At 34.6% G+C, this 23,405-nt stretch overlaps 3 protein-coding genes across 5 annotated transcripts; all 3 read right to left on the reverse strand.

Annotated features, from left to right (window-relative positions):
- Positions 1–7,630: 7,630 nt before the first annotated feature.
- Positions 7,631–8,850, reverse strand: LOC106661022. Its single transcript, XM_014384122.2, has 2 exons — positions 8,545–8,850; positions 7,631–7,878 (listed from the first exon to the last, which is right to left on the reverse strand). The coding sequence occupies exons 1-2, from the start codon at positions 8,737–8,739 to the stop codon at positions 7,771–7,773; spliced, it is 303 nt and encodes a 100-aa protein (XP_014239608.1). The 5' UTR covers positions 8,740–8,850; the 3' UTR covers positions 7,631–7,770.
- A 1,430-nt stretch (positions 8,851–10,280) lies between these two features.
- LOC106661017 lies at positions 10,281–14,266 on the reverse strand. 2 transcript variants are annotated; one of them, XR_001339617.2, is made up of 5 exons: positions 14,018–14,266; positions 11,563–11,673; positions 11,290–11,451; positions 10,492–10,615; positions 10,281–10,394 (listed from the first exon to the last, which is right to left on the reverse strand). XR_001339617.2 is itself a non-coding variant. In XM_014384116.2 (4 exons), exons 1-4 carry the CDS (start codon positions 14,083–14,085, stop codon positions 10,391–10,393), a joined length of 345 nt encoding a protein of 114 aa, XP_014239602.1. In that variant the 5' UTR covers positions 14,086–14,253; the 3' UTR covers positions 10,281–10,390. The 2 variants fall into 2 exon arrangements, 1 of the variants encoding a protein (XP_014239602.1); XM_014384116.2 differs by lacking the exon at positions 10,492–10,615 and having other exon boundaries at positions 14,018–14,253.
- Positions 14,267–15,906: 1,640 nt separating this feature from the next.
- On the reverse strand, positions 15,907–23,257 carry LOC106661110 (ubiquitin-like modifier-activating enzyme 5). 2 transcript variants are annotated; one of them, XM_014384299.2, is made up of 7 exons: positions 23,004–23,257; positions 19,351–19,486; positions 18,799–18,995; positions 18,544–18,733; positions 18,349–18,476; positions 16,945–17,150; positions 15,907–16,855 (listed from the first exon to the last, which is right to left on the reverse strand). In XM_014384299.2, the coding sequence occupies exons 1-7, from the start codon at positions 23,138–23,140 to the stop codon at positions 16,656–16,658; spliced, it is 1,194 nt and encodes a 397-aa protein (XP_014239785.1). In that variant the 5' UTR covers positions 23,141–23,257; the 3' UTR covers positions 15,907–16,655. The 2 variants fall into 2 exon arrangements, with proteins under 2 accessions (XP_014239785.1, XP_024085845.1); XM_024230077.1 differs by having other exon boundaries at positions 19,351–19,503; positions 23,004–23,087.
- Positions 23,258–23,405: the final 148 nt, after the last annotated feature.

A 23,405-nucleotide genomic window follows, 5' to 3' on the forward strand; every position in this document is an offset into this window, starting at 1 on the left:
TTCTTTTAAAATAAAATGTTAATATGAAATTTGAAAAGTTTCTTTATAAGTTTAAAAACGGTTGTGGAAATTAAAATGGGTTAATTTGAATGTGAAAGTGTTAATTTGACGGAAATACGATGTATCACAAAATTTGTAATAAATATACGTTTTAGGTACTCTGATACCCAGAAAAGTTACACAATTTCGAATCTTCCAAGAAGATCCAATTTGAAGCCCCTTAATCTTTTAATTTAGATAATTTAGAAATCGTGAGATGTGGTCTCGTGTGACGTAGGTTTAGAAAAACATTTATTTTATCGTGCCAACGTTTCGATCTTTATTGATATCATCTTCAGGGGCTGGGATTTATAAACATTGTTTAAGTTATTCAAATACATATAAGACATGACTAGGAATTTATATAAACACAATATAGAAATTTTAGGTTTAATCAAAGTATTTGGACTCACTCAAAGTGTGTGTTTTCTGTGTAGATGTGTCACTGTTATGTGTCGTGTAGAGAACGTTATTAAGATATAAATCTTTTTTTCTATATATAGCTTGATTTTGAAGGAGTGGGGGAGTAAGTAGGGATAGAAATCCATTTTTCTATGAGGAGTTGGCTACACTCTCAACACGACACAATAGTGACACATCTACACAGAAACCACACTTTGAGTGAGTACAAATACTTTGATTAAACCTAAAATTTCTAAAATTGTATAAATTCATTTTTTCACATCTTACATATATATATATAATAATGTTTATATAATTTAAACAATGTTTAGAAATCCCACGCTCTGAAGATGATCTCAACAAAGATCGAAACGTTGGGACGAGAAAGAAAATGTTTCTCTAAATCTATCTCACACCGGAACCCATCTCACATAATCATTACTTAACTGTCACTAAATACACTGACAGGGAAAAAATTCCACCCAACTGATGGGTTTTTTTTTTCTAGATAAAAGTTAATTCAGCCCTTAATTTGTCTCATTTGTTTTTCTCAATAAATATTTGTTTATGCTATGTTTTAAATTGGGAATATCAATTAGAGGTAAACACGCTCCTTAATCAAAAACAAGGATAAAGGATTTTTCAATGTTTACTTTTTACGGAATTTAAAATGTTTATTCACTCTAATTTGAAATCTGAAGCAATAAACCGTTTAGTTTCATTTTGTTTTCTTAATTCCAATTTTTAAACTTAATATGCCACTTAGTGCTGAGGATGTTCCAGGTGGTGTGGAAATGATTGATGATGGACGTTCCATCAGATATGAAGCTATTGCCAACGGAGTTCCCTACGAAACTCTGCGAGACACCGTTAGACGCTTTCTAGCAACTGGGTCCTACCATAGTCCTACCACAAGATGACCGTTTTTTGACTTTGAGAATTTTGCGAAACCGGCATCTTACTGTTCTTCAAGCGATTCATCAGCTCCGTCCGAGAAGTTCGAGATGTCCAAATTTCTGAACGCACACCTCGAAGAAGATCAAATCAGTATGGACTGATGGCTTTTCGTCCCATAAAAGGACGAGAATTGCCCTGAACATACAAAGTTGCACAGCTCTCATTTGCTCGAGAGCATAGCCATTGGTCTTTAGACGATTAGTCTGCTGTACTTTTTACAAATGAGTGTAGATTTGCTCTACGATCTCCAGATGTGGATGAAATTTTAGAACATCATGCGTTGCCTGTTGAAAATGAATGATGAAATCAGCGACAATCGTATTCTAATGCACGATAATGCCCGTCCATATGTCGCTCGCATAGTACAAACGTACCTACAGCATAACATCAGGGTCTTAGTCTGGCCAGCCCGTTCTCCAGACTTGAACCCCATCGAACATTTATGGGATAACCTCAAAAGAAGAATAAGAGCACGTCCATCAAGCAGCCTGATACACTCCACGATCTCGAAAGGTGTCTTCGTGAAGAATGAGCTGACCTCCAGCAAACAGACATTTCCAGACTGGTAGAAAGGTATGCCGAGGCGTCTTCGAGATGTAATTAAGGCAAGAGGAGGAAATACGCGAGATTGAAATGCTAATTAAAAATCTAAAACAAATTTTATCTGTCCGTCTTTTTTTTTCATTTTCCTTAGCAATTTACATTTTTATTTACTTTTTTCGACAAAGACTCAATTATTAAAAGTTAAAAAAATTAATATATAAAAATATATACAAATCAAGTTATATTACAAGTGGGTGCAATTTTTTACCTGTCAGTTACACACTTTTAATTTAGACATATGAGTTATTAAAAAGTATTAATATTCTGGGCTAAAATGTCATACACTCATCAACCCTTTTCAAAAGGGAATGAAAACTTGACAAAAGCGGAAAATAGCTCGCCGGATTTAAACATATTCATGTCGTAATAGGTAGACCGATAGTGCGACTGAAAATGCCAAGAGACTTAAACGCTGGGTTGAGCAACGTCGTCCTTGCATCCATGCTGTCAATCGACACGCGACAAACTAAATAATAACAGTTATACGATAAATTAGCTAAACTTATGTCCTGTGAATTGATTTAAGCTAAACTTTGTAAAAAGTGATGGTTTTTTTTAATCTACCATAAAATCATTTACGTTCAGATAAAAAAATCAAGTGGTACCGAATATGGCCTCTGTTCTAGCGCCGAGTGTATTTTTAGTCTGGATCTCTTCGCTAAAAACAGCCCGTTAACGAGGTCAATTCAAAGTTTTAAAAAAAAGTGATTAGTCATATGTCAATACTTATAATCCAAGTACATAACCTTTATTACCACTTCCCAACTTTTCTTTACATTATAAATAAAATGTGTGATCTTTAGGGACCTTTAGTTAATGATAATTTGGAGTTGAGATGCGGTCTGGTGTGACGTAGGTTTTAGAAAAACATTTTCTTTATCGTGCCAACGTTTCGATCTTTATTGATATCATCTTCAGGACCTGGGATTTATAAACATTGTTTAAATGATACAAATACATGTAGGATGTGAAAAAATGAATTTCTACAATAATAGAAATTTTAGACTCAATCAACATATTTGTACTCACTCAAAGTGTTTATTTTCTGTGTGGATGCGTCACAAATGACACATCTACACAGAAAACAAACACTGGTTGAGTCTAAAATTGGATATTTCTGAAGATTTCACCTACATTTCCTCCCACAGAGACGGAAAATAGAAATGAACTAATTTAAACGAGCTGCAGGTGTATGCGTGTCCTTCTATCGGATTCCTTTATGCTGTTGTCATTCCTATGATTATGAGGATACCAGGAAGCGAGGGTTTGGTATTCTCCAAGCAAAGCGAAAGAATAAAAATAAATGTCACGGCAGTCATTATGGCGATCCCCTGTTCCGATTCCTTGATGAATCAGGATTGTTTTATTGTATATATTACTGATATTATTTTACTCTCTTGTGCGTTTTGAGATTGAATGTGTTTATTAGCGTGAATGTGTAGTGTAATAATAGGGGTAAAGGGTGATGGAGGAATCGAGAACTCCGCTACCCTGAGTGAATGGTATGTAAGAAAGAATGTTTAATGGTGAGCGAGAATACGTAAGTACATGCGGCGTGTACTGACCTAGCTGTTGACAGCACCCCCCCCCCCCCCAGTGGCTCAACCTCGGTATCTTACCGGTTAAGACCGAATCTGACCCCGGACTGCCAACACCCGGGTGGGTGATTCCCGAGGCCTGCCGGTAATTCATTCATTGTACAAAAGCTGGAATTGCGGGAGGACTGCGAGAAGTGATAGGCTCAACTCTACAGTGCAGAAACGATTGCTATAGATCAGGCGTTGAAATATGCTCTTCTCGCAACATGTAAACATAATAATCCTGACGGACGGTAAAAGTGTGCTTGAAAAAGTAAAAACTAAAAATAATAACTAAGTGTCTCCATTTTAATCAGGTTGAAAACGCTATTGGCCGAGGTAAACGTGTGAGCTTTTGCTAGATCGGAGGTCATAGTGGGTTTAAGGGTAACCCAGCTGGCCAAAGAAGCCATGGTTAATGGAGAAGACCTAGAAATAAAGCAACCACATTCAAAAAAAAAAGAAAAAATCGAATTTTGTTGTTCATTTCAAACTATATTTTTATCGTTATATCAATTGCAACATACTTATTTTAACGTAAACCAGACTAAACGAGATCAAAAAATCATTGCCTCACGGAGAGCCTTAATTCTCCTAGGCATCGAGTAAATAAGAAACCGGATTTCGACTACGGAATCCCATTCTTCAAAAAGGGCGGTTTGAAGCTGTTCATCACTTGTTGGATGCGGAGAACGATGTCTAACCCGTCGTAAAAGTTCTACGGGATTCATATCAGGAGAACATGCTGGCCAATTCATTTTGGCAATCTCACATCCTCCAGGTAATGGGTGGCAACTCTTGATAGGTGCGGTCTAGATATGCCGACACTTGGGCCAGACAGTTTTTACCCCCACTCCTCCTCCTCGCAGACACTCCCACCATCGGGTCTGAGAGCCCCCACCACTGTATGTCTAGTCTGACAGCCCGCCACCCCCACCACTGGGTCTGACGGAGCATGACTCCATGGGGTTTGACGAAGGTTGTGCCCACCTTTTTTTTCTTCTTGTGACGTCATTATTTTTTCCCTTCACATGATTCTTTACGTCACGACATCGATAAGTACTAACGATGCAACGACTCCTGACAGGAGGTTCATTGGTCTGTACACATCCAAAAGTTAATCGATCAGTTAAATTTGTGTGCGATATGTTGATGAATCATCCGTTTGTAAGTTTTAATTCCAGACGTGTGACTATATAAAAGAAGTAAAAATAACAAGCTTCAAATATGTAGACTCTATTACCTCTAAGGTTATGGCATAGTTATCCATCCTATTCCACAATTGTTCAACATGGTATTCATGAATATGAAAAAAAATTTCAAATAAATTCTTTTTATCTAAGGTCTTGGTTGAGATGAAAAAGGTAGTGTCTCGAGCGGGATTCGAACCCACGACCTTCGGCTCAATACGCCTTTGCTCTAACAATTTAAGTTAGATTTTGATCTCGTGACTAACTTTTTCATCTCAATCAACACCTTAGATCAATTTAATTGAAATAATTAATATGTTCGATTATGACCGCTAAACATACATAGATTAATATGGGAAAAAAAAGGTCACTAAACACCACACAATATGAAAAAAGTTAAGATAGAAAATGTACCTGCATTATTTAAAAAGATCTCCCAATTAATTAAAACATATTACGCCAGCGATTTACATTTTAAAATAATAGTAATAATGTCAGACTGCACAATGAGAATGTGTGAGATTCAACACTATCCCCCCACTGATATGAAGCAAAGGAGACAGTGTGAAAGAAACCAAACAAAGAAATTAAGCTGTAGTCATAAGAGACCATGCAGATGAAAACTAGTGGAGTAGTACTATAATGAAATTAAAAAAAAAAAAAAAAACTACCTTTTCTTCGATCAAGACTTTCATTGACCCCTAAACCGCTGTACTCCATCATGGTAGAGCGCAGCACACTCAGGACTTGTGCTACGTAATGGATACTACATCCATTCTTGGCCAAAACATCTGCCAGAGCAAGGTATTCTCATGCTTTTAAGAAAAAAAAATGTTCGCCTCAAATTTATTATTTTATCGGCTAGTGCAGCTTTTGGCTGGGAGTCTGGCTCGCTGTCTAGTAGTCTTGGTTCAGGTAGCCTGCCCTGTGTAAGGAGTGATATAAGTTTATGGCTATGGTACACAACTGGCAAACAAAAAGCACTGCTGTGTTAATAAATTAGATCAGATCTTGAAAAATTATTAGACATGATAACCTGGAATCTACAACTGTTTAACGAGCATAGAATCCCAAGGTTTTTATTTGTTCATATTTGATTACAATGATGGTCTTTGAAAGATTCCCTTAAATCTAGAAGCATCTAAGTCCCCTGCTGACTGTCCAGATGAATTATGCAATGGTGTTTTTTTTTTTTTTTGAAGGAGCAGAACGAGATTTTAAAGGATGTAATTAGGTCAACGACTCAAGGCAATTTTCTCCTTGGCAAACGTTATCTAAAAGTGGAAAGAAACGAGCAAAGATCCAAACTATCAATTACACAGAATGATGTTCCATAGTAATTTTAAATGAAACTGTAATCACACACAAGATTTTTTTTAATACAAACCCACAAAAATATGCCTGTGATTAGTTTAAAATCTAATAATAAAAGAAAATCTAAATCCAGCAAGTTTTATACATATTTGGGTCATGACTGATTTCAGACTTACAGACTTACACAAGCCTAACTCTACACATGTATATCATATGCCGACAGAATCGGACTTATGACTTGACAGGTAAACTGTGAGAATCAACAACTTTGGATTTTCACAGTCCAGGGTCAGACCTCGATCTTATCCATCCAGTTGTCTAAGTTAACCTCAAGGGGCTGTCAACAGCTAGATTCACCATGCAGTCATTAAACCTAGACACTCACTCTTTATTTCTTATTTATATAGCACTCACTTAATTACTCGATATCCCAACATCGGCCCTCTTACACTGTACGATTATTATTCCGATTAATAAAAACATTCAACCTCAATATACACAAGAAAAACACAAAATAAAATAAAATAAATCAGCCGCTTCCTCCAAAAATCCGAACGGGGGTCCAAATTCTCCAACGTCCAGCTCTCCTGCAAATTCTCATATTGAGTGGCATTCTTACTTGCTCTCTATGTAGAGCCAAGGAATGGCATCCTTCAATTATGTGGTATATATCAAGCAACCTTTCACTACATGCCGGATGATGTGGATAAAGTAGAACAATTTGCAATGCTCTCCATCAATCCAATCTCAAATGAAACTGACACCTGGTCATTTGATCACATGGCTGTGGGTTCGAATCCTACTCATAACACTAATTTTTTCATCTCAATCAATACCTTAGATAAAAAGTATAAATACTTATATAGAGCACTTAACACAGCCTTGCGTACCCTGTTCATCCATGGGAAGTAATTTTCATTATCTAGTGTAACTATTATGTTTCATGATCAATAACTTATCCAGAAGTACTGTAAGAAAATGAACAAATTATTTATTACAAGTTTGACTAAATTTAAATATGATAGTTTTGCTAGTACACAGTTTTTTCATAAAAACTTACATTGTAAAGTAATGTCTTTCATTTTTTTGTTAATCTGTAAGGGTAAAGCGCAAAAAACACACTTGTACAGTTCCTAACTAAGGATGGTACAAAGCCGAACACATTTTAGTAACATCAAAAACCCACAGACAGACGGACCCAGTGCCGGTTTAACATGTATTTTTGAGTGCATATACATGCTCTGTTCCGTGAAATATCTCAGGTTTTCACATAACATGTTTATTACATAAGAAAATTATCTAAAAAAAATAAATAAATAAACAATCACTGGCTATAACAATCACACAATATAATAGCATGATAATATTTTGTTATTAAAAGTTTCACTTTAACAACTTTAACATTAATTTTAAAAGTTTGAGTTTATAATGAAAACATTTTTAATAATATTTGAACCCACCATAATGTAATACATACTTACTATTTAAAATATCAGGAATGAATCAAATTCTAAAGAAAATAAATGAAAAAGAAAAAAATAAACCTAAGAACAAGAAACAAACAGTTTTATTGGATCATAATATCTATTTTTTACAACATGACAAATGTAGAAGAAACAAGCTTTGTTCTATAAACACATTTTTCACTCATAACCGAAGAAATTGAGGGAACAAAACTAGTTAACTATTTAGTAACTATCGACTTTAGGACCGGGTAAGAAGGCTTCTTCTTTGGAAAGTTCTCCACTTTTAATCTGTCTAAGTCTCTCCGTCCTCATTTCGTAAACCCTCATGTTCTGTAAGCAAATGAAATATTAAATCGGCATCGTATATATATATATATATAATATATATATATATAATATATAATAATATATATAATAACTCATATGTCAAATTTCATATCTGTTTTTTAATACCATATATACAAGCTATATACATTGTTTAATGACAATACAATTTATTTCTCATTTAGTGTTATTATATTACAATGAGTCAGTAGGAGATGCGGTTTATGAGATTTGAGAATGAGTTTTATGATTGCTAATTTCCACTGGATTGGAAATTAGAATTGGAAATTAGTAGTTAGATAGACTGAGATTATAAATGGTGATAAGGAAAATTAAGGATATTTTTTTAAAGAAATTTGAAGATGTTTGCTGCGGGATTTTTACTGGGAGAAGATCTATGTAGTGAGATTGAGCCAGATCAGATGGTGTGCAATCATTATGCTGAGTGAATTTCCAGCTCCTACAGCGTTTAGATCATGAGGCTTCCAAAACCCACCTCAATCGACAAAAAAAAAAGATTTTTCAGTAATCTCTTTATAAAAATGGGGGAACGCAAATAGAACACCACTAATGTTTAAAAGAAGTTCTTCAAAGTTATAGCTTTCTACTTCATAAACCCCTTCCCCTTTGGAAAATCCTTTCAAAATTGTAATAACGCTTTGGTACAAGTACCTGTTTCTGGTGGGTGAAGCATTCTTCCAGATCTGCGAAGATATCTGCACATTTTTCAAAGGCCCTCCTCTCACCGTAAGCTTCTTGACAGTTTACGAACTTCATCTCGAAATCTGCACAAGGGCCCTCCTGATGGGTCAACAAATGGCCAGTCAAATCCGTCAACGGGGTCTTAATAAAAGGGAAAATCCTCATTTTTGTCAGCGATTTATTACACTTCCTTGGGTCGAAGATACTCCTCACAGAGATCGTAGGAAACCTTTTCAGGACCAGACGACTTAGAACTGAAAAATAGGCTGAAAATAGACGAACAGCTGGTCGGCTTGGAGTGCCCGGCCCTACGTCGCGTGTGACGTCATGGAAGTACAAGCTTTTTTTTTTTACTTTTAATCTATTTTATTTATAAAAATAGATTATATTTATAAAATTATACAAATATAAACACACATACAAGATAACTAATATGAAATAATTAATATACCAGAACTTTACATGAAAAGACCAAAAAATGTAAAACTAATGTGTGGTGTATAGTGACCGTATAAAACTAATATATTATTACATTTATGTCTAGTGGTCTAATTGACCATTTTAATTTTTTCAAATAATTATTGTTTTTATGGTCTTGGATGAGATGAAAAAGTTAGCATCACGTGCGGGATTCGAACCCTTGACCTTCGGCTCAATAGACCAGTGACGTGTTACATAAAAAGAATAATTAATAAAAATATTATTAGGTGTGATGTTTAGTGACCATTAGTTGATGATTATTTGGAGGTCGTGAGATGCGGTCTGGTGTGATGTAGGTTTGGAAAAACATTTTCGTTATAGTGCCGATGTTTTGATCTTTATTGAGATGATCTTCAGGGCCTGAGATTTATAAACAATGTTTAAATTATTTAAATACATGTAGGATGTGGAAAAAATTGAATTTATACAATGATAGAAATTTTAGACTCAATCAAAGCTTTTTTACACAGAAAACAAACACTTTGCATGAGTACAAATACTTAATCCAGTCTAAAATTTCTAGTATTGTATAAATTCAATTTTTTTCCACATCCTACATGTATTTGTAAAATTTAAACAATGTTTATAAAACCCAGGCCCTGAAGATGATCTCAATAAAGATCAAAACATCGGCACTATAACGAAAATGTTTTCTAAACCTACGTCACACCAGACTGCATCTCACCATCTTAAATAATCAACTACTATTAGGGCGGTAGCCACGTGGTTAAGGCGTCAAACTCTCGGCTAGTAGTTCCTGCGGTCGTGGGTCCGATCCCCACCATTGCCTCTGTACTTTTTTTCTGGTGCCTAAGGAGACCGGTGGCCGCAATTGAAAGAAATCGACACGGTACTCATCAATCTATGATGAGCAAAATGACATTGTAACCAATAAATTTACCGCATCATACCCTCCTCGCTCTTCAATCAGCAATAATCAATACATTTAAAAGTACTTACCAATTGGACACGATCTGTACTGATCTATCTAAAGAAAAATGCTCAAAAAATGAATAGGGATATTGCCAATTTTGTAGCATTTACTGTCATGGCATTTTTAATTTATTCTTATTATAAATTGCATTAAAGTTTATTAGAAATTATGTTTTTTTATTTTGTATTAGGTGTCAAATCTCGAGGAATATATGAAGTGGCATGTCAAGCTATTGTTGAACAAGAAAAAAACAATACTTACACTTTCCTTACTTGATCTAACATAAAAGTTATAATGATGTCATATAATTCTTTATTTAACAGCAAGAATAATTACAATGTTGCTTTTTATCTTACAAAGTTTAATGTTTAATAATTAAATCAGACCTGTGAGCCAAAGACATCACCTGAAAAAATTAATTAAAATTTATTAATAGGAGAAAAGGAATTAAAAGTACTTATCAACTTAGATGTTATAATCATGAGTTATGAATAAAGAAAAACCTGATTAAAATTGAATTTATTGCAGAATATTTTCGAGATGGTAGGGTTGAACTTTTATCCTTAGTTTATTTATTACAAAAACAGGCTTTGAAGCCTAATATCAGAAGACAAATACAAAGTAAACCTAAAATGATGGTAAATATATGAAAACACAAATATAAGTGGATATAGAGAAAAAAGTTACCAATAAATAAAAAATTACAGGATTGGGTTTCAAGATAAAATGGAAACTAAAATTGATTGCCCTAATTGTTCATCACATTGTATCTATGCATGTGACATTGAAAGGATGGTGAAACCATTTTTTCTTTTTCTTTTTTTAATTGGATTCAACATGACTGCTATATAAGAGAATTACTGAATACTAAAGAGACACAAAGTCTCGTATAAACTCCCACAGAAGCATGAAAGTAGCTATTAGCCCTCAAAATCCATAGGCAATAATAAAATAATGAGGAAGGTTGAAATAGTTCTAGATTTATTAATTATAAATTCTAGGTTTTTTTGTTCTTGTTTTCCTGTGATGTCAAGTATCACCTGTAGGGTTAGAATGCCATTATTCCAAAGTAATGAAATACTACTGATATAAACAAACATTGTTTTGAGGAGGATTAAACAGTGTTGACATCTGTACAAAAGAATAATCCATGAAACGTAAAGTTTTATATGTATATTATATGTGGAGGGGAAATTGAAAGAAAACATGAAAACCTGCAATATTTTCCATACAACCCAATACTTTAATTTACTTGTATAAAAAATTTAAAAAAAAAAAAAATGTTGGCCTTTGATACATACCATTTTTTTATTTTGTTAAGCATGCTGACTATAGCGTTTAGAGTCGGTATTGAGTAATCTTTGAGACCAATAGAAAACAATGTATTTTTGGGGATTTTTACATGTTCTGAGATTGTTCTTACAAACGCCAAAGTATTGCTTTCCTCTTGTCCTAAAAGCAACCTGAAATAAAAGGAATATACATATATATAATTTTTTTTTTTTTTTTTTTGAGGATGATATTAATTTATCGGTTTGTAACCGAATATCTCTCACAATATGTAGTCTACTTACGTCAGTTTGTACACTTCTTCATGATCTTCGAGCGATCGAATGTTTTCTTTTTTAACGAGAATCAATGAGCCTGACTTTTTATACTGTGTCAAAATGATAAACAATTTATCTCTGAAAATAAAAATAAAATTACAAACACAATAAAATACTCCTCTAAAAAATGTAATTAGTGAACGAATTAACTAACAAACTAACAAATACTACTTGTATTTATAGTACAACATATAAATTTATTCTTTTTGTAGCTTGTGGTAAAGACTATAACCAATCTCACATGATTCTGAAGAGGAAACTGATCAGACCTCTGAAAGCGCTACAAAAATAATAAATTTATATGTTGTATTAGTGCACTAATTAAAACTTTAATAATATAAAACAAAGTAAACATAATATACATAAAAATTTAATATTAAAAAAATAATAATACTTTGCTTTAAAAAGAAAGGAAACAATTGAAAAATCATGATTATGCTTAAACGAAGCAACCTTTCATAGATAAAAACCCCTCACATTGTTATTTAATTCTCTTTTGTTTTATAAAGACCATAAATAATCAAAGGTGAGCAGTTCATGACAGATCTTCCATGAACCCTCCCACTGTGCTCTTGTTGAGAGATACCATGTACCGGACTGACTCGGTAAAACGGTGTGTGCCTGGGTCCCTGTACTCATGGGTCTGTAGGGTAATGAAAGAAAGTGGAAGCAGCTTAGGCCAGAATGACCCGACCTCCAGACCTGACCACCGCTATCCGATCTTTCAATGCTAAAAATGCAATAAAAAACCATTATTAAAAGTGTCCGTGGGTGGGATCAGCAAAGAAGCTCTCAAATAGCAAGAGCTTGTTCAATAGGTGGCCCTTGGAGGATCTGAATAGAATGGGGATCGTACCCAACTAATAATTGGCCCAGTGACTTTTGGGACAAAGCCCATGTATTAAATAAAAAATAAAAGTGTATCAATTATAAATGTACCATAGATTGAATAAAGATAAACAGTGGACAAATCTTATGCATATTTGTAGTGATTCATTTTTCACTGAAAGTGCATCATACCTGACTAAGACTAGGTTATACAAGGTTGACACATGGACAAACACTTTTGGGCCAAAGCTCACATATGTATCTGGCATGTATCAATGTAATAAATAAAAAAATTATTACTATTTTTAAACATGTAAAACAAAATATTATCAATCTCTCTTCCCCACTCTTAATAAAATTAAAAAAACCAACCCTGGTTTGTTGAGGCGGGAGTTGGAAAAGCAAAACTCTTTACACTACCATATAAAGGTCATGACATACACGGCTCATACTTGTATATAATTAACCACAGGTCTTCCTCAAAATGTCATTACCGTGACAACGCAGATGACCAGAGGCTTGGCCATATCTTGCTTTGCTGCCAGAAATTTGACCCAGCAAGAAATCATGCTTCAGGCCCTATCAACCTCCTCGGTGGAACTTCTGTACAGCTTTGAGGCAGTGCTGTAGACTGCAGATTTTACAAATATTTACGTAGTGTAAAATTTTGATATGATCCATATTTCTTACCCACTACTTGCCTGTGATAAGTAATCACTTTCAGCTGCTATTTTGTCCTCTCATGAGATTTCCAGTGGTGGCGGCTGGTGTCAGGCACAAGAGATCCTGAACAAATTAGCCCCAGACACCTGGAGAGTTTGGTCCATTTCCATAACACTGTATTCATCCACACTCTTGTAAATTATCAGTTTATTTCATAAATTGGACACAATAAGTAACTGCGTGTTAGGTAGACCCTTTGGTGCAGAGAGTCGCTGTTGGCAGTGGGTCTTTCTGCGGCGATTGATCAATTGACTAAGAATAGGTCAAACGATGTTGAAACAGACAATTACTTTTGGGCCAGAGAGTATGTGTCCAAATCTGATTATGGATAGCCAAAAATCAGTGGGTGATTCTGGCAACATGATTTAGATTTGAAAAAACCCTCGCACCTCACTAACCAAACCACCAAGGATAGACGTTGACAAAATGGTGGTCGTAAAACGACAAACATACAGTTTCATCAGCACCCCGCAGACCCTGTGTTACAACTAATGAGAAATATCAGAGGGCTGTCTCGAACAGTTTGAGCACATGGGAAGCAGTCCAAGAAGTAACTCGAAAATTGCAATGTAGAAAATTTGAGACAATATGTGACAAAAGTACACAAAAAGAAGAATGGTGCGCGTTTTATTGAGCATCTGGGCATTGAAACATAAGCCACTCAAGTAAACCAAAACAAACGATACATAGTTTTATGTATTGAATGATAATCCAATGTTATCGATTTTTAAAACTGACTTCATTCATTTTGAACTGTTTTATCGTTGTTAATTAAGAGAAAACATTTATTATAAATAAAACCTCTCGTATAAACTCCACACAGTGTATTATATACAGCAAACTCGTTTTTGTGTTTCTCAAGAATACTCACTCAAAATATGTGATGACTATTTCCGTTGGAATTTCATTGATTAAGACGCAAACGTTTGAGACTGACATTTTACATAAACAATATCATAACATTAACATCAACATAAAAGTTATTTTTATAATAAACAAGGGATTTATTTTCAAACATCTGTACCCGCGTGGGGAATCGTCAATCGTAGGAACTGGTTCGCGAATGAATCGTTCACTGTCTCATTGAACGATTCAGTCATAAAATGCCATTAAAAGAGAAAATTACAGCAATTAATATTTTTTATTATAGTAGTTTAACTCGCAAGATCACAATTTTTTTCTAGTTAAAATTAGTTTTCCTTGAACATCGTTCCTTTTTTCCAACTCCGGTTTTGTGATCTCATTCATTCTTTCAACTCCTTTCATTCTCTTGTTGCCTCAATGAAAACGTAACTTTAAGGGATTAACACAACTGTTCTTAGGCGGAAAAGCCTGGAAAATTCCAGTCGACTTTTTTTATTTTTCCTCTTTAGTTACTTTTTTGTTATTAAGTAACCAATTTTCATCCCGTCAATTCGTTTTTAGGCGACATCACTACCATTCGACAGTGATATAAAATGCGACATCACTACATTTGCTCGAGTGCTTTCCTTGCTAAAAGGCTTACTCAGCTCGTCCTAAAATCACCCAATAAATAATGTAAAATACGAACCAATACATCACATCTATGTAATTAAAAAATTAAATTCTAATGGTTAATTTATAATCTACTACTTATCTACTGGTTAAACACCAGAGGGATGGTATAACCTAAAATATATATATATAACCTAACCCTGTTGAACCTAAACTAACAAGTCCCTAACCCAATCCAACCTAACCTAATCAAAACTCATGCATACTTGCTGGTAAGGCGAAAAGGCAAAAAATTGTGTACCCAACACAAAAAAAAGTTAAAATTTATTGTGTTACTTCTTTTCAATAAATTTGGGTTCAGGCTAACTGTACCGTCATCCTCCAGGGCTTTAAGAACGGGAGGAACAGACTCAATAAGACCATATCACCTTCCATCCTTTCTGCTACAACTCTCCTCTCTCTGCAACCTACATGGTACTTGGTATTTTACATCTTACCTGAATGGACATAAACTTCTTCCTAGTGTGCCCATTATGGAGGGATTTCACTATATATATTTACCTCATTGTTTTATGTAAAGTAGTAGACAGACTAACTAAATTGATCAAGTATCATATATATTTTTTTAAACTACTTCTTTACTCACTCCATGTTCATGTCTATTTCTTGGCCTTTTCATTGCATTGTTGTTATTAAAAAAATTATATTCTAATACGTGAAAAATCTTCATTATTAAATGTACTGTGAAACATTGAATTGTGGATATGTAACCCGTCACTAACCCTAACTCTAACTTAACCTAACCTAACAAGTCCCTAACCAACCCAACCTAATCAAAACCTTGTCAGTAAGCAAAAATACAAAAAATGTATCCAGCTCACAAACATGTTAACATTTATTGTGGCATTTCTCGTGTTGTCTGTGGTTTGCTGTTGTCAGATGCATTTTGTCATGTTCAGTGGGTCTGTGAAGTCAAGTAAGGATCAAATTAAAGGCAAACGACTTTTTGGAAACCCCAACACTCTGCTCAAAAAATTAAAACTGACTTAAAACTTGATGACAGAGTGAAACTCTCACTACAAAACAAATGCCTCGTGGGTTTGACCAAGCGTCCCCTCTGGAGAATCAAATTGCTCCAATCCAAAACCCCTCGAGCCATTGCCCAAGAGCCTCAAATCCTTTTTCCCTTGATACCTTTACCTCTGAAATGAATTTCAAGTAGGAAAAAAACAGCATTTATGACAATTGCCTGTAATTTTTGGATCTTGAAATAAAGAAACCTGCTTCTCTCAAATAGATAACACTTGTAATTGAATTTTCTATTAACAATTTTATTTTTTGATCTTTTAGGTAAATCATCCATGCAGTTCAGTCGAACAAGCAATTAACTTGAACATAAAATTTTAAAATGTTGGTGTAACTGTTTCTCCATTTACATAAATAATAACACTTATTAAATACAGTAGAGACATAAACTTTTTTTAATTAAAAATAAATAAAAAAAGTAAAGTATCAAAAACACTTTTTCCACAAATGAGCAATAATGTAAGACAAAACAGATAAGAATACTTTGCATTATCACTTAAAGTAAAAGAAAAATTTTATGCTGTATTAATTTAAAGTAAAATATTGAATAGCAAAATATACCAATTTGATTTGATGATATTGACTTTTGCAAATTTGAAAAAAAAAATTTTTTTTTATAAATGTTGACCCATAATTTTAACCTGTATGTGGTGACCATCAGTTTCATTTTGTCACCAGATTATTGAACTAATAAGCGATTCTATGAAAAATATCAATTCTAGGCTAAAGTTCAAAAGTAAAAAAAATAAAATTTAAAAATTTACATTCCAAAATATCAGTTCATCTTACTTGTAAAGTAAGTTAAAATGTATTAATTGTATAGGTTTTTTATTTTAAAATAACAAATACTTAAAAAGTGACATTTGTGGTGAAAATTGTATGCTAAGGAATGAGGCGATTTTATGTAGATCTTGTTTCCCACATGTACATAATAAAAAAAAATCTTATCACAGAGAGTTCAGTTTTGCCATTAATTCCTCTATGGAAACATTTCCCTCAACAGTTACTGTTTCTCCCGCTTCTTGAAATTCGGTTGTATCTCGCTCGAATTGCCTGTGGAGCCCTTCTGCCAATTTTACTTCATCTCCAGCACCTTTCTTTTGTAAGCCACTGGTTTCAGCAGGAGTTTCATCAACTAATGTTATACCTTAAAAAATGTTCTGTGTTAAATTAAACATTATAAAAACTTATTTAATTTGATGAGTTATTGTTAAAAATTAACACACAAAAAATTACCCCAATCATTGTCTTCGTGCACTACAACATCAGATTTATTTTCCTGTAATTTCACTTCTTTTGGTTTCGCGGCATATTCTTCTTGTCGTTTTCTGCAGAATGAATCATCGCACTGTGGATTAGCTCTTAATTCCATTGTAGGGAAAAAATCATTGAGTGCACTATACCCTAAATATTTTGTAACTTCGCCGAACGCAAGCAATTTTCTAAAACAGACAAAAATTTGCACCAATTGTGCACCAAGGAATATGCAAATCAAACATTTCACACAAAAAAGGTGCAAAAATTATTTTAAAGTGTAGGGTTTAATTAAAAACTCATACCAAAAGTAAAGCAATTCCTGTCATACAAAGAGGGTTTTATGTTGAACTACCCATTGGGCATCACAAACAAGGAGTAAAACCACTCACTCTACAACAATTTTTATATATGATTACGAAGTAAAATTCCCTGGGCAAATAGAGTTGGACGGCCTAACCATTTGTCCACCGCAGCCACCTTTTCTAATGACCAGTGAGGATAGGCAGACCAAAATGATCGGAAATGACCAAATTACAGGTCTCTCACCCTGCAGACCACATGAACAAATCTCTGAATAAATGTTAACACTGATCTCTTGTGAGCTGCATACACAATTTTTTAGGTGAGCATTTTTTGGTTACTGACAAGGGGTTTGATTAGGTTATCATTTATAACCCCAAACAGAATAGAACAACAGAGATAACCACATTAAATACAGTGGATTCACTTTTCAGTGGGGAACTATTATTTGATATAATCTTCTAAACCCCATGCTAACAGCAGACACATGCTTTAACTTTAGTATTGCCAACTGGAACACTATTTTCAAGTATAGAGGAATTTTAAAATAGCTAATATTATAATAAAGAAATATTCCTATAATAAATGGCTATAAAAAAAGGACAACTAAGGGATAAGTTGGGTTATGGATGTGTTAGGTTAATTAGGGTTAGGTAACATATTCTTGATTGAATGTTTTTCTGTGAAGCGGATAATGAATAACACCTAATTAATGGATAAAAAGCTGAAACCAAAATGATTGAAAATGACCAAATTACAAGTCCATCACATGAGACTCAATTTTTTGCATGAGTATTATTGGGCTTATGAACGGGTTTTGATTAAGTTATAATAGATTGAGTTGGGTTAGGGACTTGTTAGGTAAGGCTAAAAAGGTTAGCAATGAGTTAGGTTATATATCATTAATTCAATGTTTTATGTTCACACATGATGCTGAAGAGGAAACCAGCCAGAGTTTTGAAAATGTTACAAAGAAAATAATTTATATACGTCGAAAGAGTTTCCTAATTACAACCCTACACTGATAAAATATTGAAAGACAACATGAAAAAAATTATAAAATTTACTAATTATTATAATTACTTTAAAGTATTCTGCACTAAAAACCCTGCGATGATTCCCATAGTAGTAGGTAAACTTGCAGCACAAACCCCATCTTTTTTTAACGATTTTTCATCAATTCCAGACGCAACGAGGAGAGGAGGTGCACACTAAAATAACATCAGTTGCCCAAAGCCATTTCAGAATGTTCAAATTAGAAAATAATATACAACCAACCGCAAAACAAGCTGTTTCTCCAGGTATAATTAATTGTATATGACCTGAAACTGCATTTTCAGCCACCCCAGACTCAAACCAAGGTAAATTGATTTCATTACATGCTGCATTTATGGCCATTCGCGCTTCAAAATTGTCAACACAACTGAGCACAATGTCCACCGCAGTGCCTGATTCTACTCCACCATGCCTACAAAATTGAAAACCATCTTATATCATAAATTATCCTATTTTAAACTTGTAAAAAAACCTTACTCAATGCTCTCCATGAACTGATTGAAGTTGTCAACAGTGGTGATGTTGTAATTATGAGTTTCAATCACAACATCTGGATTGATAAATGACAGCGTTCTAGCGGCAGCTTCAACTTTTGAAAGACCAGCCTGGTGTGGTTGAAAGAACAGTCTGTTCATATTTGCTAATTCTACTTTGTCATAATCGTATAGTATCAGCTGGAAAAAAATTACATAATCATCGTTACATCCAACATAATGCACATGATATAGTTAGGCTTTTAAAAATGACACTAAAACTCAAATGATTTTATTTGAATATTTTGATCGTAGTTAATAACTACTTTCATCTTAAAGTATAAGCGATGGAACAAATGACTAATCTAATTCACTAAGTGAAACTTCAAAGAATACAGTTGTTAAAAAAGAAAAGTCATAATTTGTAAATGGTTCACTTAGTAGGTATTAGAACTTAATCAATAAATAGCCTAAATGCGTTCTAAAAATAACTAAACTAAAAGGAAAGAAAATAATGGAAAAACTTAGATATAAAATTATTGATAAAACAATTTACCTTTCCAATACCGCATCGGGTAAGCATTTCAGCAGTGACACTGCCAACCCCTCCGACTCCAACAACTGCGACCGAAAAATTACGAATTTTCTCATAATTAGATACAATTCCCATTCTTTTCAGAGCCATTAAACGACTATAAAACAAATACAACTAATACATATATTTTTGTAAATGCAGCTTATTTTAAAATATAAAATGTCAAAGTATTGGCAGCTTTACTCAGTTTATTAATTAATATCGGTGCAACATTGTAAATGAAATAATTTTAATCATATCAGTCTATATAAGAATTTTGCCACGTTAGTACAAATAAGACTAATAACAAGAACAACATAGCACGTATTCTCTGAATTTTATTGGTTTTATAAATATTGGGAAAAATTGACTTTGTGCCCCAAGGCTCCTTTTTTGAAGCGAGTATGTCTGCTGTCTATTATAGAGGGGTTTCACTGTATATATTTATCTCACAGTAGATGGACCAATCAAAGTGGTCAAGTATCATAGATATTTTTTTACACACCCTACGTACATTTCTACTTCTTGGCCTATAGGCTTTACACCTATGTTTAAAAAAATTAAATTCTAATGGTTAATATGTAGCCTAACCAGTCACTAACCCTAATATAACCTAACCCTAACGAACCTAAACTAACAAGACCCTAACCTAATCAAAATCCATGCATACTCACTGGTAAGGCAAAAATGCAAAAAATTGCTTCTCCAGCTCAAAAACATGTGAACAATTTATTGTGACATTTCTACATTTTCATAAATTTGGGTTCAAACTCTACCATTCAATATTGCCACTGTCAAGTATTCAACTGGGTATGCTCTGTAAACTCAAGGGCATCTTTCCATTCACATATGTCCTCATTGTAAAATTTTATCTGTCTGTTAAGTAGTTAAAAGTACGAATTGGAGCATCCATCTCTCCTATCCTTTATGCTGAAGCACTCCGTACGGCAGTCGGGTCCTTCTTTGTTCAATACAAACTGCAAACATTCCAATCAACACTGATACTGTACTCCTCATGCAAATGATACTGTCATCCTTTCAACAAACTCAGATCCAGTAGTGGCCATCAGATATCTTTGGGGCTCCAAGAAATAGAGGATCAGAAGCAACAAAACCAAATCCTAGCAAACAATTTTCACCCTTGGCCATATCACCTTTCATCCTGTCTACAAAAACTCTCTTCCTCTACCCGCAACCAATGTCGTCCACTATTTGGGAATTTACAACAACAAAAGACTTTCTTGGAATCCCTTCTGAATGGACAAAACCTTTTTCCTTGAGGCTCCATTATAGAGGGGTTCCACTGTATATATTTATCTCATTATTTTATGTAAAGTAATTGACAAACCAACTAGAGTGATCAAGTATCATACATACATTTTTTAAAATACTTCTTTACACACCCCATGTACATGTCTATTTCTTGGTCTTTGTCATTACATTTGATATTACAAAATTATATTCTAATAGGTGAAAATCATCGGCATTAAATTTAATGCAAAACATTGAATTATGGACATGTAACACATCACTAACCCTAACTCTGACTTAACCTAACAAATCCCTAAGCCAATGATCAAAACCCATGCTATTTGTCAATAAGCGAAAATACAAAAAGAAAATTAAGTATCCACTTCATAAACATGTTAATATTTATTGTGGCATTTCTCCATATTGTATGCAGGGTGATGGACATGACATTTAGTAGTTATCTATCACTTTGGTTCCTATACCCTGTGAGCTGGTCTGTTAGATGCATTTTGTCATCTTCAGTTGGTCTGGGTGTTTCTGTGAAGTCAAGTAAGGATCATATTAAGGCCAAAAAACTTACTTGGGAACCCCAACACTCAGCTCAAAAAATTAAAACTAGATGACAGAGTGAAACTCTCTACAAAACTAACACCTCGTGGGTTCAACTGGTCTCATCCTCCAGAGAATCCAATATCCTTCAAACCACTGCCAAAGCTCCCTACTTCGTATTAAACCTTACACAAGCCAGAAAACCATGGATTTGATCCATCCTCAGAAGTCCCAATGGGTCATTACTCAATCTGAGCATCCATGCAATGGGAGATTTGATGTACACTACAACTATGGGCTAGATTGAAGCTTCCCAAACTGTGATCTGTAAGATGAGTCTATGTAAATTATTAATTATATCAAATCCCAGCCATTGAAGGCAAGACTTTTAACAATACTATGTGTTGATATGGGAAGCCTTAATTACATCTCGAAGACACCTAGGCATACTTGGCATACTTTCTACCAGTCTGGAAATGTCTCTTTGCTGGAGGTAGCCCATTCTTCACGAAGCGTCCTTTCAAGATCGTGGAATGTATCAGGAAGTGATGGACATGTGTTTTGAGGTTATCCCATAAATGTTCTATGGGTTCAAGGCTGGAGAACGGGCTGGCCAGGGTAAGACCCTAATGTTATGCTGTTGAAGGTATGTTTTCACTATGCGAGCAACATGTGGACAGGCATTATCTTGCATTAGAATAGGATTGGTGCTGATTTCATCGAGGATAGGCTATGCATGATGTTCAAAATTTCACCACATAGCGAGTGGCCGTCAAACACACGAACAACGAGCAACTCTGTGCGACTCTCCATTGAAATTCCCACCCACACCATCACTGAGCTACGTTGAAAAGGTTGGCTCTGGGAAAAATTACAGCCTTCGTACCTTTCATTTCGCCTGCTCCATACTCTTTAACGCCCATTTGGAGATCTTATAGCAAATGTACACTTATCTCTAAAAAGTACAGCAGACCAATTGTCCAAAGACCTGCTGTATTCTCGGGCAAATGCGAGCCGGGCAACTCCATGCATTCTGGTCCTTTGACAGAAAAGCCATCAGTCCATACTGATTTAATCTTCTTCAAGCAGTGAGTTCAGAAATTTGGACACCTCGAACATCCTGGTGCTGATGAATCACTTGAACAACAGTAAGGTCCGTTTCGCAAAATTCTCAAAGTAAAAAAACGGACATCCTGTGTTTCAGTTACTCTATGGCGTCCAGAATCCAAACTTCTATGGTAGGACCCAGTTTCTCGAAAGCGTTGCACAGTGTTTCGTAGGGAACTCCGATGGCAATAGCCGCATACCTGATCCATCATCAATAAGTGCCACACCACATGCAACATCCTCAGCACAAAGTGGCATATTTTAGTTTAAAAATTGAAATTAAGAAAACAAAGATGAAACTAAACAGTTTATTACTTCAGATTGTAAATGAGACTGAATAAACATTTTAAATTCCGTAAAAAGTAGACATTGAAAAAGCCTTTATCATCGTTTTGGATTAAGGATTAAGAGGGTTTACCTGTAATTGACATTGCTAATTTAAAACATAGCATAAACAATTATTTACTGATAAAAACAATGAGACAAATTGAGGGCGGAATTTTCTTTTAACGAGAAAATGAAAAAAAAATTATTGGGTGGTTTTTTTGTCTGTCAGTGTATGAATGAGAGGGGTCATATGGCTAAAAAGCTTGGGAAGCCCTGGGCTAGATAGAGAATATGAAATAATTGCAGAATAGAGATATGTGTGAATATTTAAAATGAGTAAAGCTGCCAAAATTTAATCCACACTATAGCCGTTTTGTCAATTTTCATGAGAAAGTGCCTACCTGTAAGGATTGGAGTCAACGACTTCACTCGACATTTCTTCGATTTTGCCCCTGGAGATCACATCGTTTTTCGACTTCTCTCTTTCCAGCTCGTTTCTAAGGTCTGCGATAGTTTTTTGGAGTTCTTCAACCGACATTTTATTAAGAAAATAAAATAAAAACTGGCAGATTTCAAAAAGCGAGAAGGGCGGTTCGGGGGAGATTGACAGCTGTTAACGTTTGAGTTTGACAACCGAAGAAGGGAACACGTGTAGATTGGAGCTGTGATCGATGTGTCGAGTCGAGAATCGATACCCGCCGCCGTATCGAGTCACGTCGCCGGCCGGCGGGATGTCAAATTCAATCCGCCCCGAGAGAAGTTTTCCCGTTTTGGCCGATTTTTCTCGACGAAGCTGAAGATTT

Source organism: Cimex lectularius, unplaced genomic scaffold (genome assembly GCF_000648675.2).
Source record: "Cimex lectularius strain Harlan isolate CLEC.00 unplaced genomic scaffold, Clec_2.1 scaffold60, whole genome shotgun sequence".
Classification (NCBI taxonomy): domain Eukaryota; kingdom Metazoa; phylum Arthropoda; class Insecta; order Hemiptera; family Cimicidae; genus Cimex; species Cimex lectularius.